Genomic DNA, 22,479 nt, shown 5'->3' with positions numbered 1-22,479 from the left:
GTAACAGACATCTCAACATCAACTGTTCAGAGGAGACTGCGTGAATCGGGCCTTCATGGTCGAGGTGTAGGGGTGCTTTGTTGGTGACACTTTCTGTGATTTATTTAGAATTCAAGGCACACTTAACCAGCATGGCTACCACAGCATTCTGCAGTGATACGTCATCCCATATGGTTTGCGTTTAGTGGGACTATCACTTATTTATTTTTTGGTTACTACATGATTCCATATGTGCTATTTCATGGTTCTACGATGTAGAAAAGAATAAATCCTTGAATGGGTGTGTGTGTCAACTTTTGACTGGTACTTTATGGCACACGAGACACCCCACTTCAACAGTGCAAAGTTCAGACACCTTTTTCCACATTTTGTTAAGTTACAGCCTTAATCTAAAATGTATTGATTATTTTATTTAATCTACACACTATACCCCATAATTAAAAATCAAGAACAGGTTTAGACATTTTTGCAAATGTATTACAAATAAAATATATTTTTTTTACAAAAGTATTCAGACACGTTGCTATGAGACTAAATTGAGCTCCGGTGCATCCTGTTTCCATTGATCATCTTCTGTGGTAAATTCAATTGATTGGACTTGTGTGCCTTTCCAAATCCGCTGTCCATGTAAGGTCCCATAGTTGACAGCAGAAACCAAGCCATGAGCTTGAAGGAATTGTCCGTAGAGCTCCGAGACAGGATTGTCGGCACAGATCTGGGGAGGGTACCAAAACATTTCTGCAGCATTGAAGGTCCCCAAGAACAATGACCTCCATCATTCTGCAGCATTGAAGGTCCCCAAGAACAATGACCTCCATCATTCTTAAATGGAAGACGTTTGGAACCATCAAGACTCTTCCTAGAGCTGGCCACCCGGCCGAACTGTGCAATCGGGGGAGAGGGCTTTGGTCAGGGGGATGATGGAGAATCCAATGTTCACTCTGACAGCACTCCATAGTTCCTCTGTGGAGATGGGAGAACCTTCCAGAAGGACAACCATCTCTGGAGCACTCCATCAATCAGGCTGTTGTGGTGGAGTGGCCAGACGGAAGCTAATCCTCAGTAAAAGGCTCATGACAGCTGCTTGAGGTTTGCCAAAGGCACCTAAAGGACTCTCTCAGACCATGAGAAACAGGATTCCATGGTCTGATAATCTTAATTTAAACTTTTTTTGGTCTGAATGGCAAGCGTCATGTCTGGACAAAACCTGGCACCATCCGTACAGTGAAGAATGGTGTGGCAGCATCCTGCTGTGGGGATGTTTTTCAGCGGCAGGGACTCCTTTCAACAGGACAACAACGACCCTAACAACACAGCCAAGAGAACACAGGAGTGGCTTCGGGACAAGTGTCAATGTCCTTGTGTGGCCCAGAAAGTTCCCGGATTTGAACCCGATCGAACATCTCTGGAGAGACCTGAAAATAGCTGTGCAGCGACGCTCCCCATCCAACCTGACAGAGGTTGAGAGGATCTGCAGAGAAGAATGGGAGGAACTCCCCAAATACAGGTGTGCCAAGCTTGTAGCGTCATACCCAAGAAGACTCGAGGCTGTAATTGCTGCCAAAGGTGCTTCAACAATGTACTGAGTAAAGGGACTGAATACTTATGTAAATCTGATATTTCAGTTTTATTTTTAATAAATGTGCAAACAATGCTTTGGCATTGTGTGTAGATTGGGGGGGAAAAAATGTAAGAATCAATTTTAGAACAAGGGTAACATTACAAAATGTGGAACAAGTCCAGGGGTCTGAACACTTTCCGAATTGGGGGGGGGGGGGTGTATTTTATTTATTTGCTACTGCTCGACTAAAAAACCATCTTGGTCGACCAACAGCCTGTAGACCAGTCGAATAATTGGGCTCTAATCTCATTAGAGCTTCATATTATGTGCTGTCATGCTGGTGTAACAGGCCAGTGTGTTATCTACTTTGGGAAAGGAATTCTACTGCGAGCGACCGTAACTAGTCTAATCCTATAGGGGATGACATCACTCAGTTCCTTACTGGAAGTCCGAACAGTACAGGGGCTTTTACTGGGGGTGGTGTGACCGTTACTTAACTGAAGCACACACAGGCACTTATATTTTTCCTAGAGTAAAATAACAGTTATGTGACTCACTCAACACAGACGCACATTATACGCTGGTGGTATCAGACAGTTTAACAGCAATACTTGGTTGTTTCTTTTCCCTCTGTTGTAGATCGTGTGTGTGTCTCTGTGTGTGTGGTGTGTGGTGTGTGTGAGAGAGAGAAGTGGGATACATGGCAAGCCTTTAAAGCTAACCATAATCAGATTGAAACTGGCTTGTCCTGGAAAGAGAGACGTGCATGTCTTTGGGATGGGGTGAGGAGGGTAGGAGGTCTGATGTGGGATTAGCCTGTGGGGGGCAGGGGGAAAGAGTCACAGATGCGTGCTTCAAGGTGTGTGTGTGTGTAAGGATGGGGGTTGTTTAAATGAATATAAGATCAGCGTCAACTCACCATCAGTACGACCAAGAATATGTTTTTCGCGACGCGGATCCTGTGTTCTGCCTCTCAAACAGGACAACGGAATGGATCCCATGCAGCGACCCCCCCCCCAAAAAAAACGACTCCGAAAAAGAGGGAAACGAGGCGGTCTTCTGGTCAGACTCCGGAGACGGGCACACCGTGCACCACTCCCTAGCATTCTTCTTGCCAATGTCCAGTCTCTTGACAACAAGGTTGATGAAATCCGAGCAAGGGTAGCATTCCAGAGGGACATCAGAGACTGTAACGTTCTTTGCTTCACGGAAACATGGCTCACTGGAGAGACTCTATCCGAGGTGGTGCAGCCAACGGGTTTCTCCACGCATCGCGCCGACAGAAACAAACATCTTTCTGGTAAGAAGAGTGGCGGGGGCGTATGCCTTATGACTAACGAGACATGGTGTGATGAAAGAAACATACAGGAACTCAAATCCTTCTGTTCACCTGATTTAGAATTCCTCACAATCAAATGTAGACCGCATTATCTACCAAGAGAATTCTCTTCGATTATAATCACAGCCGTATATATTCCCCCCCAAGCAGACACATCGATGGCTCTGAACGAACTTTATTTGACTCTTTGCAAACTGGAAACCATTTATCCGGAGGCTGCATTCATTGTAGCTGGGGATTTTAACAAGGCTAATCTGAAAACAAGACTCCCTAAATTTTATCAGCATATCGATTGCGCAACCAGGGGTGGAAAAACCTTGATCATTGTTACTCTAACTTCCGCGACGCATATAAGGCCCCGCCCCGCCCCCCTTTCGGGAAAACTTGACCACGACTCCATTTTGTTGATCCCTGCCTACAGACAGAAACTAAAACAAGAGGCTCAAGAGGCTCCCACGCTGAGATCTGTCCAATGCTGGTCCGACCAAGCTGACTCCACACTCCAAGACTGCTTCCATCACGTGGACTGGGATATGTTTCGTATTGCGTCAGATAACAATATTGACGAATACGCTGATTCGGTGTGCGAGTTCATTAGAACGTGCGTTGAAGATGTCGTTCCCATAGCAACGATTAAAACATTCCCTAACCAGAAACTGTGGATTGATGGCAGCATTCGCGTGAAACTGAAAGCGCGAACCACTGCTTTTAATCAGGGCAAGGTGTCTGGTAACATGACCGAATACAAACAGTGCAGCTATTCCCTCCGCAAGGCTATCAAACAAGCTAAGCGTCAGTACAGAGACAAAGTAGAATCTCAATTCAACGGCTCAGACACAAGAGGCATGTGGCAGGGTCTACAGTCAATCACGGACTACAAGTAGAAATCCAGCCCAGTCACGGACCAGGATGTCTTGCTCCCAGGCAGACTAAATAACTTTTTTGCCCGCTTTGAGGACAATACAGTGCCACTGACACGGCCTGCAACGAAAACATGCGGTCTCTCCTTCACTGCAGCCGAGGTGAGTAAGACATTTAAACGTGTTAACCCTCGCAAGGCTGCAGGCCCAGACGGCATCCCCAGCCGCGCCCTCAGAGCATGCGCAGACCAGCTGGCCGGTGTGTTTACGGACATATTCAATCAATCCCTATACCAGTCTGCTGTTCCCACATGCTTCAAGAGGGCCACCATTGTTCCTGTTCCCAAGAAAGCTAAGGTAACTGAGCTAAACGACTACCGCCCCGTAGCACTCACTTCCGTCATCATGAAGTGCTTTGAGAGACTAGTCAAGGACCATATCACCTCCACCCTACCTGACACCCTAGACCCACTCCAATTTGCTTACCGCCCAAATAGGTCCACAGATGATGCAATCTCAACCACACTGCACACTGCCCTAACCCATCTGGACAAGAGGAATACCTATGTGAGAATGCTGTTCATTGACTACAGCTCGGCATTCAACACCATAGTACCCTCCAAGCTCGTCATCAAGCTCGAGACCCTGGGTCTCGACCCCGCCCTGTGCAACTGGGTACTGGACTTCCTGACGGGCCGCCCCCAGGTGGTGAGGGTAGGCAACAACATCTCCTCCCCGCTGATCCTCAACACTGGGGCCCCACAAGGGTGCGTTCTGAGCCCTCTCCTGTACTCCCTGTTCACCCACGAATGCGTGGCCACGCACGCCTCTAACTCAATCATCAAGTTTGCGGACGACACAACAGTGGTAGGCTTGATTACCAACAACGACGAGACGGCCTACAGGGAGGAGGTGAGGGCCCTCAGTGTGGTGTCAGGAAAATAACCTCACACTCAACGTCAACAAAACTAAGGAGATGATTGTGGACTTCAGGAAACAGCAGAGGGAACACCCCCCTATCCACATCGATGGAACAGTAGTGGAGAGGGTAGCAAGTTTTAAGTTCCTCGGCATACACATCACAGACAAACTGAATTGGTCCACTCACACAGACAGCATCGTGAAGAAGGCACAGCAGCGCCTCTTCAACCTCAGGAGGCTGAAGAAATTCGGCTTGTCACCAAAAGCACTCACAAACTTCTACAGATGCACAATCGAGAGCATCCTGGCGGGCTGTATCAACGCCTGGTACGGCAACTGCTCCGCCCTCAACCGTAAGGCTCTCCAGAGGGTAGTGAGGTCTGCACAACGCATCACCGGGGGCAAACTACCTGCCCTCCAGGACACCTACACCACCCGATGTTACAGGAAGGCCATAAAGATCATCAAGGACATCAACCACCCGAGCCACTGCCTGTTCACCCCGCTATCATCCAGAAGGCGAGGTCAGTACAGGTGCATCAAAGCTGGGACCGAGAGACTGAAAAACAGCTTCTATCTCAAGGCCATCAGACTGTTAAACAGCCACTACTAACATTGAGTGGCTGCTGCCAACACACTGACACTGACACAACTCCAGCCACTTTAATAATGGGAATTGATGGGAAATGATGTAAATATATCACTAGCCACTTTAAACAATGCTACCTTATATAATGTTACTTACCCTACATTATTCATCTCATATGCATACGTATATACTGTACTCTATATCATCTACTGCATCCTTATGTAATACATGTATCACTAGCCACTTTAACTATGCCACTTTGTTTATATACTCATCTCATATGTATATACTGTACTCGATACCATCTACTGTATCTTGCCTATGCTGCTCTGTACCATCACTCATTCATATATCCTTATGTACATATTCCTTATCCCCTTACACTGTGTATAAGACAGTAGTTTTGGAATTGTTAGTTAGATTACTTGTTGGTTATTACTGCATTGTCGGAACTAGAAGCACAAGCATTTCGCTACACTCGCATTAACATCTGCTAACCATGTGTATGTGACAAATAAAATTTGATTTTTATTTAAATGTTATTGATCGCCTTATAATTAGGGGACAAGTCACCTGTAGCAGGTGTGTTTAACTCACTCTTGTTGATTCCTAATACTCTTTTGGAAAAGGGAATAGCTATCACAGAATTGGGTTGAGTGGGTTCCTCTTGACTGTGTGTATTGGGGGTAATAGTAAAAAATCAAGTGTGTGTAGTGTGCTGTGTTATGTCCCAAACTGCTTGGGGCCCCAGAAAGTGAAGTAGAAGTAGGCCCTTTTCTCAATAAATACAGGATGTATGAGCTACTGTACATCCATTCAGAACTATGTCGAACCGGATTGAGCTGGATAAAGATCACAAGGTGACGATGAAGAGCGACTCGTGGTCTCGTTAGTACATCCTATTTCAGGTAGGGTGTCTCATATGAATGTATTTGTGTGTTGCAGAGCCACCACTAACAACAAAGTGAAGGAGACTGTGGCTCTAGAGCTGAGCTTTGTCAACTCCAACCTGCAGCTACTGAAGGAAGAACTAGAGGAGCTCAACAGCAGTATGGAGGTCTACCAGACAGAGAGGTAACACACACACACACTGAGGTGGAGAGTGTGAACACTCAATGCGCCGATGGCCTATTTGCTTTAATTATAGCCTAATGAGAGTGGCCTGGTATGCTAGTAATGAGGCACTAGTAATCCAGCCCAGCTGAAGCTCAGGGTCACAAGTGGTGCAAATCCTTTGATTTAGACTCATTACAGTTTTTGTTCAGTCGCTTTGGTGCAATTTTCACAACTCTTGGTACACAACTCAAAACGGATCATCAAAAAGGTAGTCGTTTCAAAACTAAGCACATTTTCATTTGACTTGAAGTACAACACACAGTCACTTTTTCACCAAACGTAAGTGTTTCATCAAGGAATACATGTTTCGCATTGCAATACATGTTCATATAAACGCGATCACCAACACTGGACAATTGAGTTGAAAAACATTCCCTGGACCGACAAATCCTGGTTCCTGTTACATCATGCTGATGCCAGAGTCAGGATTTGGCGTTGGCAGCATTAGTCCATGGCCCCATCATGCCTGGTGTCAACGGTACAGGCTGGTTGCGGTGGTGTTGGGAATGTTTTCCTGGCACAAGTTAGGTCCCTTGATACCAGTTGAGGAATGTTTCAATGCCACACCTTAGAATACATGCCCTGAAGAATTCCGGCTGTTCTGGAGGCAAGGGGGTTTGTCCCGGTACTAAACTCAGCAAAAAAAGAAACGTTCCTTTTTCAGGACCCTGTCTTTCAAAGATAATTGGTAAAAATCCAAATAACGTCAGATCTTCATTGTAAAGGGTTTAAACACTGTTTCCCATGCTTGTTCAATGAACCATAACCAATTAACTTCAGATCTTCATTGTAAAGGGTTTAAACACTGTTTCCCATGCTAGTTCAATGAACCATAAACAATTAACTTTAGGGCTGCGGGATTGATATGACAACAGCCAGTGAAAGTGCAGAGCACCAAATTCAAACAGAAATCTCATAATTAAAATTCCTCAAACATACATGTATCATATACCATTTTAAAGGTTGTTAATCCCACCAAAGTGTCCAATTTCAAATAGGCTTTACAGCGAAAGCACCACAAACGATTATGTTAGGTAGGTCACCGCCAAGTCACAGAAATTCAGCCATTTTTCCAGCCAAAGAGAAGAGTCACAAAAAGCAAATATAGATAAAATGAATCACTAACCTTTGATTTTCATCAGATGACAGTCATAGAACTTCATGTTACACAATACATATGTTGTTCGATAAAGTGCATATTTATATAAAATAAATCTCAGTATACATTGGCGCGTAATGTTCACTAGTTCCAAAAACATTGCAGAGAGCCACATAATTTTACAGAAATACTCATTATAAATGTCGATGATAAATACAATTGTTAGACATGGAAATATAGATACACTTCTCCTTAAAGGACAATAACACCCCCCAAAAAATGTATTTTTCCAAAACCTTAAAAATGATCTGTGGTTTAAGCATTGTTGTGTTTAGAACATAACATCTATTTATAAAAATAAATTTAAAAAAATAAAAGTGAATTTGAAAGTGAAAATCTCTAGGAAAACTCATAAATGCCTTTCCTTCAGGCGGCCATTTGGGAATTCTTGGCAAAATTTGAGTATACTCACTTCTCCAGACACCACTGGATAGGTCCGATTTGAAAGACTGCAGTCACACACAGCATGATGTTAAAGGATAAGCAATCCATTCAGTGGGCATAAGTCAACAAGTCCCAATCATATGAATACAAAAACACAGCCATTAGGCTAAGCATTTCCAAATTTGAAATGTACAATTTGTTACTTCCCATAGAACATTTCACATTTAGCACACACAGTAACCGGTGATCTAAAGTTTAAATACAACACTGTTTCAGGCATTTTGAAAGAGATATCTAACAGCAAGCAAGCTGCAATAACAAACACAGTTCCACTCACCAGATCATTTGAAACGTCTTGTTGAAAGTTATTCTTTAAAAGGGAGAAACTAATACATTTAGCAACAACATCCTCTTCGCTAACACCTGCTGCAAATTAGCCTAAAACAAAAGTTGTTGCACAGTGACCTGTTGGCCTTCTAGAAGGCAGAAGTTTTTATATAAATGGTCCCACTTATTACAAGTCAAAATGTGATTGGTGATTGGTCCACTGTCACTCCAATTTTTTTGCCTTAATATAGTTGAATGGCAGAGGCCTTCCCATCTAGCTTCTGATGGTCAAGCCAATGGCTGACTTGGCTAGCTAGATTTATCTCTCCAGAGACCACCAAAGAAAAAATCCTGATTGGATATTTATTTTCTCTGCAGCGTTAACTCTTTCCTTTCCAACAAAAACTGAAGCGATTTTAATTTTAATTTTATTTTTTTAATCGCCATCAATGAAAATAAGAATAGATTTAGAATTATTATAATGATTTTATAATTCCTTAGCCCTTCTCTGAAGGCATAGAAGGCCCACATTGTTCCCCACTGTTGTGGTAGAGTGGCTCTATTGGTAGAGTGGCTCTATTGGTAGAAGAGTGGCTCTATTGGTAGAAGAGTGGCTCTATTGGTAGAAGAGTGGCTCTATTGGTAGAAGAGTGGCTCTATTGGTAGAAGAGTGGCTCTATTGGTAGAAGAGTGGCTCTATTGGTAGAAGAGTGGCTCTATTGGTAGAAGAGTGGCTCTATTGGTAGAAGAGTGGCTCTATTTGCCCACCACATGTATGTCTAAAGAATCCATATTATCTTCTGAAATAAGAACACGGAAATACTGGATATTTTGAACTCTTATTATAGTGGCGAATTGACAAAAATTACAATCATGGTATCATTGGACTTGGATTTTTCTGGTCTTGGACTCTCTCGTCTTGGTCTTGAATTGGTCTCACTTTAGGTGGTCTCGAACACAGCACTGTTATTGCCTAATGTGATAACAGCGTAATGTACTGTGGCATAATACATTCACAGGGCAATTTTTAAATATTTATCTTTAATGTTTTGCTATTGGATTAACTGGTTCTTAGAATAACTAAATTGAAAAGATATAATTTGTTGTGTTTTGGTGATTTAAACCAATGTACTCAATATATTTCACAGTAAATGTATATTTTTGATCAATGGTTTTGTGATGAAAGAGGTCTACAAACAAAATGTATGCACAATTAAAAGCTATGAATGTAAGAGTGGCTGCGTTACAGTAGTGCTGTGCGACTAGTACTTTTTGAGGCAGGTTCGGTTCCATTAGTAAAAAAAACAATAATGGTTTTCGGTTTCAATTTTAAAAAATTAAAAACATTTGAAATGCATTATGAAAAATTGACATTCAAATTATTTTAGAGCTTTTTAATAGGAATTCCAAAGCCAACATTTGATTGCTAAAACAGTGAAAATTATTCATTTCTCTCTTGTCAGGTCCACATTTTGTAAACCTCAACAGAAAAATGGGAAATTACTTTGAAAAAAAGACTATTTCAATTGTGTAGAGTTTACTTTTATTTTTAAAGTCATCTCTGCTGAGGCAGTTGCAGCTAGCCAACCAGACAATGTTCTCTGTGCTCACCATACTGTACAGTCTTTAGTCATGCTTTTTAGCTAGGCTAGCATGCCTAAGTATGCTGCAGAGCTGTCTGACGAAATAATTTGACTAGTTCTTCAAAGTACAATATATACAAAAGTATGTGGACACCCCTTCTGAGTGGATTCGGCTATTTTAGCCACACCCGTTGATGACAAGTGTATAAAATCGAGCACACAGCCATGCAATCTCCATAGACAAACATTAGCTGTAGAATGGCCTCACTGAAGAGCTCAGTGACTTTCAAAGTGAGACCGTCATAAGATGCCACCTTTCCAAAAAGTCAGTTTGTCAAATGTCTGCCCTGCAACTGTAAGTGCTGTTATTCTGAAGTGGAAATGTCTAGGAGCAACAACTGCTCCGGTGTAAAGTGGTAGGCCACACAAGCTCACATAATGGGGCCGCTGTGTGCTTAAGCATGTAAAAATCATCTGCCCTCGGTTGCAACACTCACTACCAAGTTTCAAACTGCCTCTGGAAGCAACCTCAGCACAAGAACTGTTCGTCGGAAGCTTACAGACGAGCCACAGACGAGCCTAAGATCTGCATGCGCAAGGCCAAGCGTCTGCTGGGGTGGTGTAAAGCTCTCCGCCATTGGACTCTGGAGCAGCAGAAACACGTTCTCTGGAGTGATGAATCACGCTTCACTATCTGTCAGTCCGCCCGACAAATCTGAGTTTTGTAGATCCTAAGAGAATGCTAACTGCCCCAATGCATAGTGGCAACTGTAAAGTTTGCTGGAGGAGGAGTAATAGTCTGGGGCTGTTTTTCATGGTTCGGTCTGGGCCCCTTAGTTCCAGTGAAGGGAAATATTAATGCTACAGCATACAATGACACTCTAGACGATTCTGTGCTTCCAACTTTGTGGCAACAGTTTGGAGAAGGCCCTTTCCTGTTTCAGCATGACAATGCCCCCGGGCACAAAGCGAGGTCCTTACAGAAATGGATTGTTGAGATCTGTGGAAGAACTTGACTGGCCAGCACAGAGTCCTGACTTCAGCAGCCCCGCCCCCCCCCGCTCCGTTCCAGTTACAAGTATTACCAGTTCTGAGTATTGTAATGATTTTTTTATTTTTTTATTCACCACATACTTGTGAAAATAGTACCAAAGTGATAATAACGACGAATTACCAGGGAGGGAGGTGGAACATTTAGGAGGGGTGAGGGCTTACTGTCATAATAGGGATGGTATGGGGGGAGGCAGATTTGGGTTTGTCTGTGGAGGTATGTGATGTGTCTTTTCACACACATATTGATCTCTCTTCTCTCTCCTTCAGTGAAGCCATCAATGTTCCCATGATCCCACTGGGTCTGAAGGAGACCAAGGAAGTGGACCTCACTGTTCCTCTCAAGGTGAGGAGAAAAATATGTCTCTCGCTCTTGCGCGCTCGCTCTCTCGGTCTCTGTGTGTGTTTTGAAGTGACTGATCTCTCTGTTGAAGTGACTGATCTCTCTGTTGAAGTGACTGTCCTCCGCCCTTCTGCCCTTCTCTCTCAGGAATATATCTGTGAGCACTACAGGGAGGACAGCTCTCTGTTTGAGAAAGAAATCAAGGAGTTTATGGAGCTCAGACAGGTTAGAACAGAAGTCAACCGCTCTTGAAAGCACTGCCACCTAGTGGCTTTAGCTATATCACTAACAATATAAACTGGCCGGCTAAATGTTTGATAATTCTGAGTATCATATCATTTATACACTGTGGGTGTGTAAACGATATTATACACTGTTTTGTGAATAAACAATTGTTTTAGTTGGTAAATGTGTTAAAAATGTCTAAAATATGAGTGTGTGTGCTAATATATGCCCCTGTGATCATCAGGCCATGCGTACCCCCAGTCGTAACGAGGCAGGTTTGGAGCTCCTGGTAGAGTATTATAACCAGCTGTATTATCTGGACCAGAGGTTCTTCCCCCCACACAGAACACTAGGAGTCCACTTCCACTGGTCAGACTCACACAAACTCTTCACTTACACAGAACACTAGGAGTCCACTTCCACTGGTCAGACTCACACAAACTCTTCACTTACAGTGCCTTCAGAAAGGACACACACACAGAAACCTTTCTGGGTTCCCCCTCTCCTTTATTCATACCCTTGAATTATTCCACATTTTGATATTTTCTCACACTACCCCATAATGACAACGTGAGAACATGTTTTTAGTAAAGTTTGCTAATTTATTGAAAATGAAATACAGACATATCTAATTGCAGATAAATATTCACACCCCTGAGTCAATACATGTTACAATCACATCTTTCTGGGTGTCTCTAAGAGCTTTGCACATCTGGATTGTACAAGTTGGTTGTTGATCATTGCTAGACAGCCATTTTCAAGTCTTGCCATATATTTTCAAGGAAATTTTAATTAAAAACTGTCACCTGGCCACTCGGGAACATTCAATATTGTCTTGGTAAGCAACTACAGTGTATATTTTGGCCTTGTGTTTTCGGTTATTGTCCTGCTGAAAGATGAATTTGTCTCCCAGTGTCTGTTGGGAAGCAGACTGAACCAGGTTTTCCTCTAGAATTATGCCTGTGCTTAGCTCTATTCCATTTACTTTTTATCCTAAAATACTCCCTAGTCCTTGCCAATGACAATCATACCCATAACATGATTTAGCCACCACCATGCTTGAAAATATGAAGTTGTACTTTGTGATATGTTGCGTTGGATTTTCCCCAAACATAACACTTTTTATTCAGGACATAAAGTTATTTTCTTTGCCACATTTTTTGTTGTTTTACTTTAGTACCTTATTGCAAACACATTTTTATTCTGTACTCTTTTCACTCTGTAGTTTAGGTTAGTAATTGTGGAGTAACTACAATGTTGATCCATCCTCAGTTTTCTCTTATCATAGTCATTCAACTCGAACATGCTGACCAGACTGGACACGTCGCATGCGCGAGCGCCACAAAATAAATCTAGAAATCCATGTTATTCAATTATTGCACAAAAACTGCTCACACGCGCCAACGAGCATCTGCGATGCCAAGGGCTAAAATAGAACTCCTTTCTATTTCTGACGCAAATCGTTCTTAAAGTCCTGCCTATCCCATCTCCTCATTGGTTTATAGAAGCAGGTATCCACGTGCCATCTCCTCACTGTTTGAATCTTTCAATCACGTGGGTGATTGAAAGATGAACTGTTTTACCTGTAGTCGTGGTAATACTATGAAAGTTTAGATGCCATATCACCATGTAAGTTCAAAGATGAAAAAGCATGGAAGGAGGGGGAGATGACTAGAAACGATTCAGTTGGCTGTTTTATGTGTGGATTAATTGGCGGAGTAGAGGAGCTTGTGCATTTCAGGTAAAATAACAACTCAATGTTTATATCCCAGGACAAATCCTCTCCGGCAACTGAGTTCAAAATTATACACCATCCAAATTGTAATGAATAACTTCATCATGCTAAAAGGGATATTCAATCTCTGCTTTGTTTTCTTTTTTCTCTACCAATAGGTGCCCTTCTTTGCGAGACACAAGAACTTGTGTTATTGTTATTGACTTGTGAAGCACATTTTTACTCCTGAACTTATTTAGGCCATAAAAGGTGTTGAATACTTATTGACAGCCTTTCATTTGTAAATAATAAAATAATCATTCTAAAAGCATAATTCTACATTATCGGGTATCGTGTTAAGGCCAGTGACACAAAATCTAAATGTAATCTATTTTAAATTCCGGCTGTAGCACAACAAAATGTGGAAAAAGTCAAGGGTTGTGAATACATTCTGAAGGCTCTGTATCTACCTCACCCACTCAACCTTTTTATTTTCTTACACAATAACCTTGGAGGTTAGGAATGACTGTCTCACCAGTCTTCACTCTTGTTTTTTAAGTTTAGAATTACTCTAAACACTCTCTCTCTCTCTCTCTCATGCCCCCCTAACTGTCTCTAGGTATGACTCTCTGACAGGTGTGCCGTCATGCCAGCGTGCGTTGGCATTTGAGAAGGGAAGTGTGCTGTTCAATGTGGGAGCTCTCTACACACAGACAGGAGCCAGACAGGACCGCTCTGCTGCAGCTGGCATAGACAGGGCTATAGACGCTTTCCAGAGAGCTGCAGGTAGGCCTAAACGTGTGCACATGGCAGGCACACACACGGCAGGCACACACACGGCAGGCACACACACACACACACACACACACACACACACACACACACACACGGCAGGCACACACACACACACACACACGGCAGGCACACACACACACACACGGCAGGCACACACACACACACACGGCAGGCACACACACACACACACACACGGCAGGCACACACACACACACACACACACAGGCACACACACACACACACACACACACACGGCAGGCACACACACACACACACGGCAGGCACACACACACACACACACGGCAGGCACACACACACACACACACACGGCAGGCACACACACACACACACACACGGCAGGCACACACACACACACACACACGGCAGGCACACACACACACACACACGGCAGGCACACACACACACAGGCACACACACACACACACACGGCAGGCACACACACACACGGCAGGCACACACACACACACACACACACACACACACACACGGCAGGCACACACACACGGCAGGCACACACACACACACACACACACGGCAGGCACACACACATACAAACTACTATTACAGGAACACAACCACAAGGGGCCCTGGTGAGGAAATACCATTGCCTGAGATTCTACACATTAACACACCACAGTTGGAGTCAGATCATACATTTCATATGCAACTGTCATCATTTTTTCTGAGTTTCTAGTTGTTTTTTTGTATAAAACTGTAAACTATAATAGTGTATAAAATCTGGGTGTGTCTAGGTGCATTTAACTTCCTGAAGGAGAACTTTTCCAACGCTCCCAGTCTGGATATGAGCGGCCCGTCGCTATGCATGCTGGTCCGGCTGATGATCGCCCAAGTGCAGGAGTGTGTGTTCGAAAGGGTCACACTCACCACGCAGGACACACACTTCACCTCCCAGCTACAAGTGGCTCAAGAGGCTGCACGAGTGAGGGGACCTGTGTGTGTGTGTGTGTGTGTAGATAGCCAACATGTTCTTTTCACTGGTGCTCATGACCTTGATCCAGTGCCCTTGTTAAAGAGTTCTCTTCTGTTCACCTCACTCTCTTCTGTCTGTGTGTGCCTACATGCGCGTCTGTAGGTATCAGATGTGTATAGATTGGTGCTCCAGACCATGTCCCAAACCCTGGTTAAGGACTATGTTTCGCTCGCTCACTCACTCACTCTCAGACTTAATTCACATGGCAAGTTAAATTACTTACATTGTCAAAGGACATGCTGTATAACAACAGTGGCCAGACTAACAGTAATAGTAGGCCTAGTACTCGTAGTAGTGGTAATGATATTAACTACAACAATAGCGTCTGCTAAATGACTTAAATGTAAATGTAATGTAATGAGAACAACATTAAATAAAAGTAATTGTGGTAGGCTAGTTTTACATGACTGAAAAGCCATATGGCATGGTATACTACGGTACATGACCGAAAGTATGTGGACACCTGCTCGTCGACTCTCTCATTCCTAAATCATGGGCATTAATATGGAGTTGGTCCCCCCCTTTGCTGCTATAACAGCCTCCACTCTTCTGGGAAGGCTTTCCACTAGATGTTGGAACATTGCTGCTATAACAGCCTCTACTCTTCTGGGAAGGCTTTCCACTAGATGTAGGAACATTGCTGCTATAACAGCCTCCACTCTTCTGGAAAGGCTTTCCACTGGATGTTGGAACATTGTTGCGGGGACTTGCTTCCATTCAGCCACAAGAGCATTAGTGAGGTCGGGCACCGATGTTGGTCGATGAGACCTGGCTCGCAGTCGGCATTCCAATTCATCCCAAAGAGTTTGATGGCGTTGAGGTCAGGGCTCTGTGCAGGTTAGTCAAGTTCTTCCACACCAATCTTGATAAACCATTTCTGTATGGACCTCGCTTTGTGCACGGGGGCTTTGTCATCCTGAAACAGGAAAGGGTCTTCCCCAAACCGTTGCCACAAAGTTGGAAGAACAGAATCGTCTAGAATATCATTGTATGCTGTAGCATTAAGATTTCCCTTCACTGGAACTAAGGGACCTAGCCCGAACCATGAAAAACAGCCCCAGACAATAATTCCTACTTTACACAACTCCAGTTGACTCTTGGCATTGCGTATGGTGATGTAGGCTTGTGTGCTGCTGCTCGGCCATGGAAACCCATTTCACGAAGCTACCGACGAACAGTTCTTGTGCTGACTTTGCTTCCATTTTGGAACTTGGTAGTGAGTGTTGCAACCGATGAGACTATTTTTATGCTCTTCAGCACTCTGAGGTCCCGTTATGTGAGCTTGTGTGGCCTACCACATCGCGGTTGAGCCGTTGTTGCTCCTAGACGTTTCCATTTCACAATAACAGCACCTACAGTTGACCTTTGCAGCTCGATCAGGGCAGAAACTTGACAAACTGACTTGTTGGAAAGGTGACGTCCTATGCCAGAGTCACGTTGAAAGTCACTGAGCTCTTCAGTAAGGCCATTCGACTGCCAATGTTTGTCTATGGAGATTGCATGGCTGTGTGCTCGATTTTTATACACCTGTCAGCAATGGGTGTGGCTGAAATAGCCGAATTCACTGATTTGAAGGGGTGTCCACATGCTTTTTTTTGTATGTATAGTGTACGAAAGCCAAAACAAAACAAAATTGCAAATACTATTGTTGCGCTGTACTTTTCACTGGCTGGCCCTCTGGTTGTGGCAGGAGGCCACATACTGTCCTTGTCTGCCCAAGTATTTTTCACAATGTAATAGGAAATCCAGCTCTTTCTCTACCTTTCCCCGGGAGCAGAGTTAGCATAGCCTGTCCTGTGTCGTCTTTCGCTCTCTCTCTGTAGGTATAAGACCTATATACTGTAAAACTTAATAGCCCGGGCATTTATTTGCTTAAATCACTGAACTCAACAGTCACTTATTTACAGACAGGCTTCTATTTGAGTTTAGGCGTCTATTTAATGCACAGCTTTTGCTGATTTGCATAGTAGTTTAATTTCAGCATTCATCACTTCCAGCATTTTAATACATTTCTCCCTTTTCTGCACTGTTATCATTTGCACACTGTCACATTTCTCTCTCTCATATATATATATATATATATTTATTTATTTATATATATATTTATTTATATTTATTTATTTATATATTTTTATATATATTTATATATTTTTATATATATTTATATATTTTTATATATTTTTATATATTTTTATATATATTTATATATTTTTATATATATTTATATATTTTTATATATATTTATATATTTTTATATATTTTTATATATTTTTATATATATTTATATATTTTTATATATATTTATATATTTTTATATATATTTATATATTTTTATATATATATATATATTTTTATATATATTTATATATTTTTATATATATTTATATATTTTTATTTATATATATATATATTTATATATATTTTTTATATATATTTTATATTTTTATATATATTTATATATTTTTATATATATTTATATATTTTTATATATATTTATATATTTTTATATATATTTATATATTTTTATTTATTTATATATTTATATATTTTTATTTATATATATATATATATTTTTATATATATTTATATATTTTTATATATATTTATATATTTTTATATATATTTATATATTTTTATATATATATATATATTTTTATATATATTTATATATTTTTATATATATATATATTTTTATATATATATATATATTTTTATATATATTTATATATTTTTATATATATTTATATATTTTTATTTATATATATATATTTTTATATATATATTTTTTATATATATTTATATATTTTTATATATATTTATATATTTTTATTTATATATATATATTTTTATATATATTTTTATATATATTTATATATTTTTATATATATTTATATATTTTTATATATATTTATATATTTATATATATTTATATATTTTTATATTTATTTATATATATTTATATATTTTTATATATATTTATATATTTTTATATATATTTATATATTTTTATATATATTTATATATTTTTATATATATTTATATATTTTTATATTTATATATTTTTATATTTATATATTTTTATATATATTTATATATTTTTATATTTATTTATATATATATTTTTATATTTATTTATATATATATTTTTATATTTATTTATATATATATTTTTATATTTATTTATTTATATATTTTTATATTTATTTATTTATATATTTTTATATATATTTATATATTTTTATATATATTTATATATTTTTATATATATTTATATATTTTTATATATATTTTTTATATATATTTATATATTTTTATATATATTTATATATAAATGACTCTTTTCCTTGACAGAAAAATATTATTCTCCTCTTTAACTGTGCATTTGTCAGTTCTTACTTTTGCCATTAGATGGCACCCCTAGAAAATCAGCAGTGTATGTACCCCTGAAGTTGTTTACTGTTTTTGTGCTAGCAGTTCTCAGCTGTTTCTTACTGGCGATTTAAAAACGGATGATCGCCATTTATTTTTTGGAGTCATTACTGAATTATTTAATGTAAGAAATCAAACATTAAACCTGGTAAACAATTCATGGTGACCTCGTAAATGATTCATTTAGACCTAGAGTTTATTTGAAACCGTGTTTATTTGCTGAAGTGGACCGGCTATTAAAAGGGACAGGTGTCTATTTGAGACTGTGTTTCATTGTAACTTGGTTCTCATTCTCCTGTCTCTCTTCATCCGTCTTTTACTCTCTCTCTCGCTATAGGTATCAGATGTGTATAGCTTGGTGCTCCAGACCATGTCTCAGCCCCTAGTGAAGGACTATGTCCCATTCTCCTGGGCTTCCATGGTTCAGGTGAAAGCAGAACACTTCAGAGCTCTCTCACACTACTATGCTGCTGTCGCTCTCTGTGACCGCACACGTAAGTTGAGGTGGGTTTATGTTGAGTCTGACATTGATGATTACAGGAATGACTATTGTGGTGGTTCGGAAATTGTCCTGTTTGTGTGTGTTTTAGTATGAGTGTGTGTATTCCAGTAAATGTGTGTCTATCTGCCAGTGTGTGTTGTGTCCCGTAGAGTCCATTGATGAAGAAGAGTGTGATGAAGAGGGAGAGAAGGCTCTCCTCCAGCTACATGTCAGTAATCCTGCTGGACCCCCACTCAGCCAGGTGCTCAGAGACCCCGAGGAGAGACGCAAACTGGGTGAGAACGCTCGCACTCACCACACACACAAACGCATACAGTTGAAGTCGAAAGTTTACATACACCTTAGCCAAATACATTTCAAATCAGTTTTTCACAATTCCTGACATTTAATCCTAGTAAAAATCCCCTGTTTTAGGTCAATTAGGATCACCACTTTATTTTAAGAATGTGAAATGTCAGAATAATAGTAGTGATTTATTTCAGCTTTTATTTATTTCATCATATTCCCAGTGGGTCAGAAGTTTACATACATTCAATTATTATTTGGTAGCATTGCCTTTAAATTGTTTAACTTGGGTCAAACGTTTCGGGGTAGCCTTCCAGAAGCTTCACACAATAAGTTGGGTGTATTTTGGCCCATTCCTCCTGACAGAGCTGGTGTAACGGAGTCAGGATTTTATGCCTCCTTGCTTGCACATACTTTTTTCAGTTCTGCCCACACATTTGGTATGGGATTGAGGTCAGGGCTTTGTGATGGCCACTCCAATACCCTGACTTTGTTGTCCTTAAGCCATTTTGCCACAACTTTGGAAGTATGCTTGGGGTCATTGTCCGTTTGGAAGACCCATTTGCAACCAAGCTTTAACTTCCTGACTGATGTCTTGAGATGTTGCTTCAATATATCCACATACTTTTCTTGCCTCGTGATGCCATTTATTTTGTGAAGTGCACCAGTCCCTCCTGCAGCAAAGCACCCCCACAACATGATGCTGCCACCCCTGTGCTTCACGGTTGGGATGGTGTTCTTCGGCTTGCAAGCCTCCCTCTTTTTCCTCCAAACATAATGATGGTCATTATGGCCAAACAGTTCTGTTTTCGTTTCATCGGGCCAGAATACTTTTTTCCAAAAAGTACCATCTTTGTCCCCATGTGCAGTTGCAAATCGTAGTCTGGCTTTTTTATGGCGGTTTTGGAGCAGTGGCTTCATCCTTGCTGAGCAGTCTTTCAGGTTATGTCGATATAGGACTCATTTTACTGTGGATATAGATACTTTTGTATCTGTTTCCTCCAGCAACTTCACAAGGTCCTTGCTGTTCTGGTATTGATTTGCTCTTTTCGCACCAAAATACGTTAATCTCTAAGAGACAGAATGTGTCTCCTTCCTGAGCGGTATGACGGCTGCGTGGTCCCATGGTGTTTATACTTGCATACTATTGTTTGTACAGATCAGCGTGGTACCTTCAGGCGTTTAGAAATTGCTCCCAATGATGACCCACACTTGTGGAGGTCTACAAATTTGTTTCTGACGTCTTGGCTGATTTTCTTTTGATTTTCCCATGATGTCAAGCAAAGAGGCACTGGGTTTGAAGGTAGGCCTTGAAATACATCCACAGGGACACCTCCAATTGACTCAAATGATGTCAATTAGCCTATCAGAAGCTTCTAAAGCCATGACATCATTTTCTGGAATTTTCCACGCTGGTTAATGGCACAGTCAACTTCGTGTATGTAAACTTCTGACCCACTGGAATTGTGATACAGTGAAATAATCTGTCTTTTAATAACTGTTGGAAAAATGAATTGTCATGCCAAAAGTAGGTGTCCTAATCGACTTGCAAAAACTATAGTTTGTTGCCAAGAAATTTTTTGGAGTGGTTGACAAACGAGTGGTTGAAACACTTAGTTTGGAGTCATTAAAACTAGTTTATGTGAACTTCTGACTTCAACTGTATCTATATTTGATGCATAAGCATGGCCTTTGTGAGATCCTACTAAAGCTTTTCCTGTGTGTCTGTCTTTGCGTGAGTGCTCTAGGTAAGGCCCACCTGCGTCGCGCGTTGATCAGACATGAGGAAGCTATGAGAGTACACAGTCTGTGTAAGATCTTAAGGAAGATGGATATTCTACAAGAGGTGCTCTCCTTCGTGCACAAACGCTCTTTGGACAAATACTCTGAGATGGACCGAGAGGACGACTTCGACGAGACAGCAGAGGCTCCCGAGATACACTGTGAGTGTCTTTTGTAAGTGTGAGCACCAGTAATTAGACTGTGTGAGTGCAGTTGTGTGAGTGAGTTTTTCAGTAAAGTCATGTGTATGTGTAGTAGAGATACAGATATCTGTCAAAATAAAGGAAACACCATCATAAAGGGTCTTAATGGGTAACCACAAGCCGCCAGAACCACAAGCCGCCAGAACCACAAGCCGCCAGAACGGCTTCAATGCGCGTTGGCAGAGATTCTACATGTGACTGGAACTCTATTGGAGGGATGCATCACACAGCAACATCAATGGTGTTATTTAACTGGGAATGTGTTAAATGTTTCAGAGAACGAATGAGTCCCACTGAACTGCTGTTATAATAAGACTTTTGGAAGTAATGTAACTCTATTGCGGTGTGTCTATTACCATTCAACTCTTAGTGTTCTTGATTGTGGTTATTATTTAGTGGGAAGGGGGTAGATCAGCTTTACTATTACACCTAGATTGTAGGTTCTATCAATTTAATTGTTTTCATTTATTTTGGTTTTTTTCTATACTTTTTTTCCTCCCCTACCTGTAAACTAATGGACAACAACACTTCCACTGCTATTTCGCTGTCATCTACAGTGTAGTTAAATAATTATACATATATTTCTAACTTCCTCTTTCTTCAAGTGCTGGATTTTCACCCAGAGTGGCCAATTCACTATTAATTCTGACCTTAACTCCAACACTCCACAGATTAACCCATCTTTCCCTGTAGAATACCATTTTTCTATTTCCTTTTGCAATGAGGGTCCTGAACCTTCATATTTGTAAAATGTCTACTGATATTGCCCTAAAAATAATGTACCCAAGAGTCTAATGATACACTATATATAGTGCATTCAGAAAATATTCAGACTCCTTTTCCCACATTTTGTTACGTTACAGCCTTATTATAAAAGTGATTGATTGACAATGTTTTTATTTAATCAACACACAATAGCCCATAATGACCAAGTGAAAACAGGTTTTTAGAAATATTTGCAAATTTACAAATTAAACTTATTTTACATAAGTATTCAGACCCTTTGCTATGAGACTCGAAATTGAGCTCAGGTGCATCCTGTTTCCATTGATCATCCGTGATGTTTCTACAACTTGATTGGAGTCCACCTGTGGTACATTCAATTGATTGGACATGATTTGGAAAGGCACACGCCTGTCTATATAAGGTCCCACAGTTGACAGTGCATGTCAGAGATTAAACCAGGCTATGAGGTCTACGGAATTGTCCGTATTGCTCCGAGACTGGATTGTGTCTCAGATCTGGGGAAGGGTACCAAAAAATGTCTGCAGCATTGAAGGTCCCAAAAGAACACAGTGGC

At 40.6% G+C, this 22,479-nt stretch overlaps 1 protein-coding gene across 1 annotated transcript in view; it reads left to right on the top strand.

Annotated features, from left to right (window-relative positions):
• LOC115145378 (rhophilin, Rho GTPase binding protein 1) overlaps window positions 1–22,479 on the top strand; it is a 71,341-nt gene that overhangs the window by 26,931 nt on the left and 21,931 nt on the right. Inside the window, exons 3-11 of the mRNA XM_029686898.2 lie at window positions 6,216–6,344; window positions 11,160–11,235; window positions 11,380–11,457; window positions 11,702–11,826; window positions 13,791–13,957; window positions 14,740–14,927; window positions 18,745–18,901; window positions 19,059–19,184; window positions 20,943–21,137. Of these exons, the coding sequence (XP_029542758.2) occupies window positions 6,216–6,344; window positions 11,160–11,235; window positions 11,380–11,457; window positions 11,702–11,826; window positions 13,791–13,957; window positions 14,740–14,927; window positions 18,745–18,901; window positions 19,059–19,184; window positions 20,943–21,137 (1,241 nt within the window). The remainder of the gene's footprint in view (window positions 1–6,215; window positions 6,345–11,159; window positions 11,236–11,379; window positions 11,458–11,701; window positions 11,827–13,790; window positions 13,958–14,739; window positions 14,928–18,744; window positions 18,902–19,058; window positions 19,185–20,942; window positions 21,138–22,479) is intronic.

This window comes from Oncorhynchus nerka, linkage group LG17 (assembly GCF_034236695.1).
Source record: "Oncorhynchus nerka isolate Pitt River linkage group LG17, Oner_Uvic_2.0, whole genome shotgun sequence".
NCBI classification, from domain to species: Eukaryota; Metazoa; Chordata; class Actinopteri; order Salmoniformes; family Salmonidae; genus Oncorhynchus; species Oncorhynchus nerka.
Note: the sequence above shows the minus strand (reverse complement) of the source record. Positions and strands in the feature narration are given on the sequence as shown.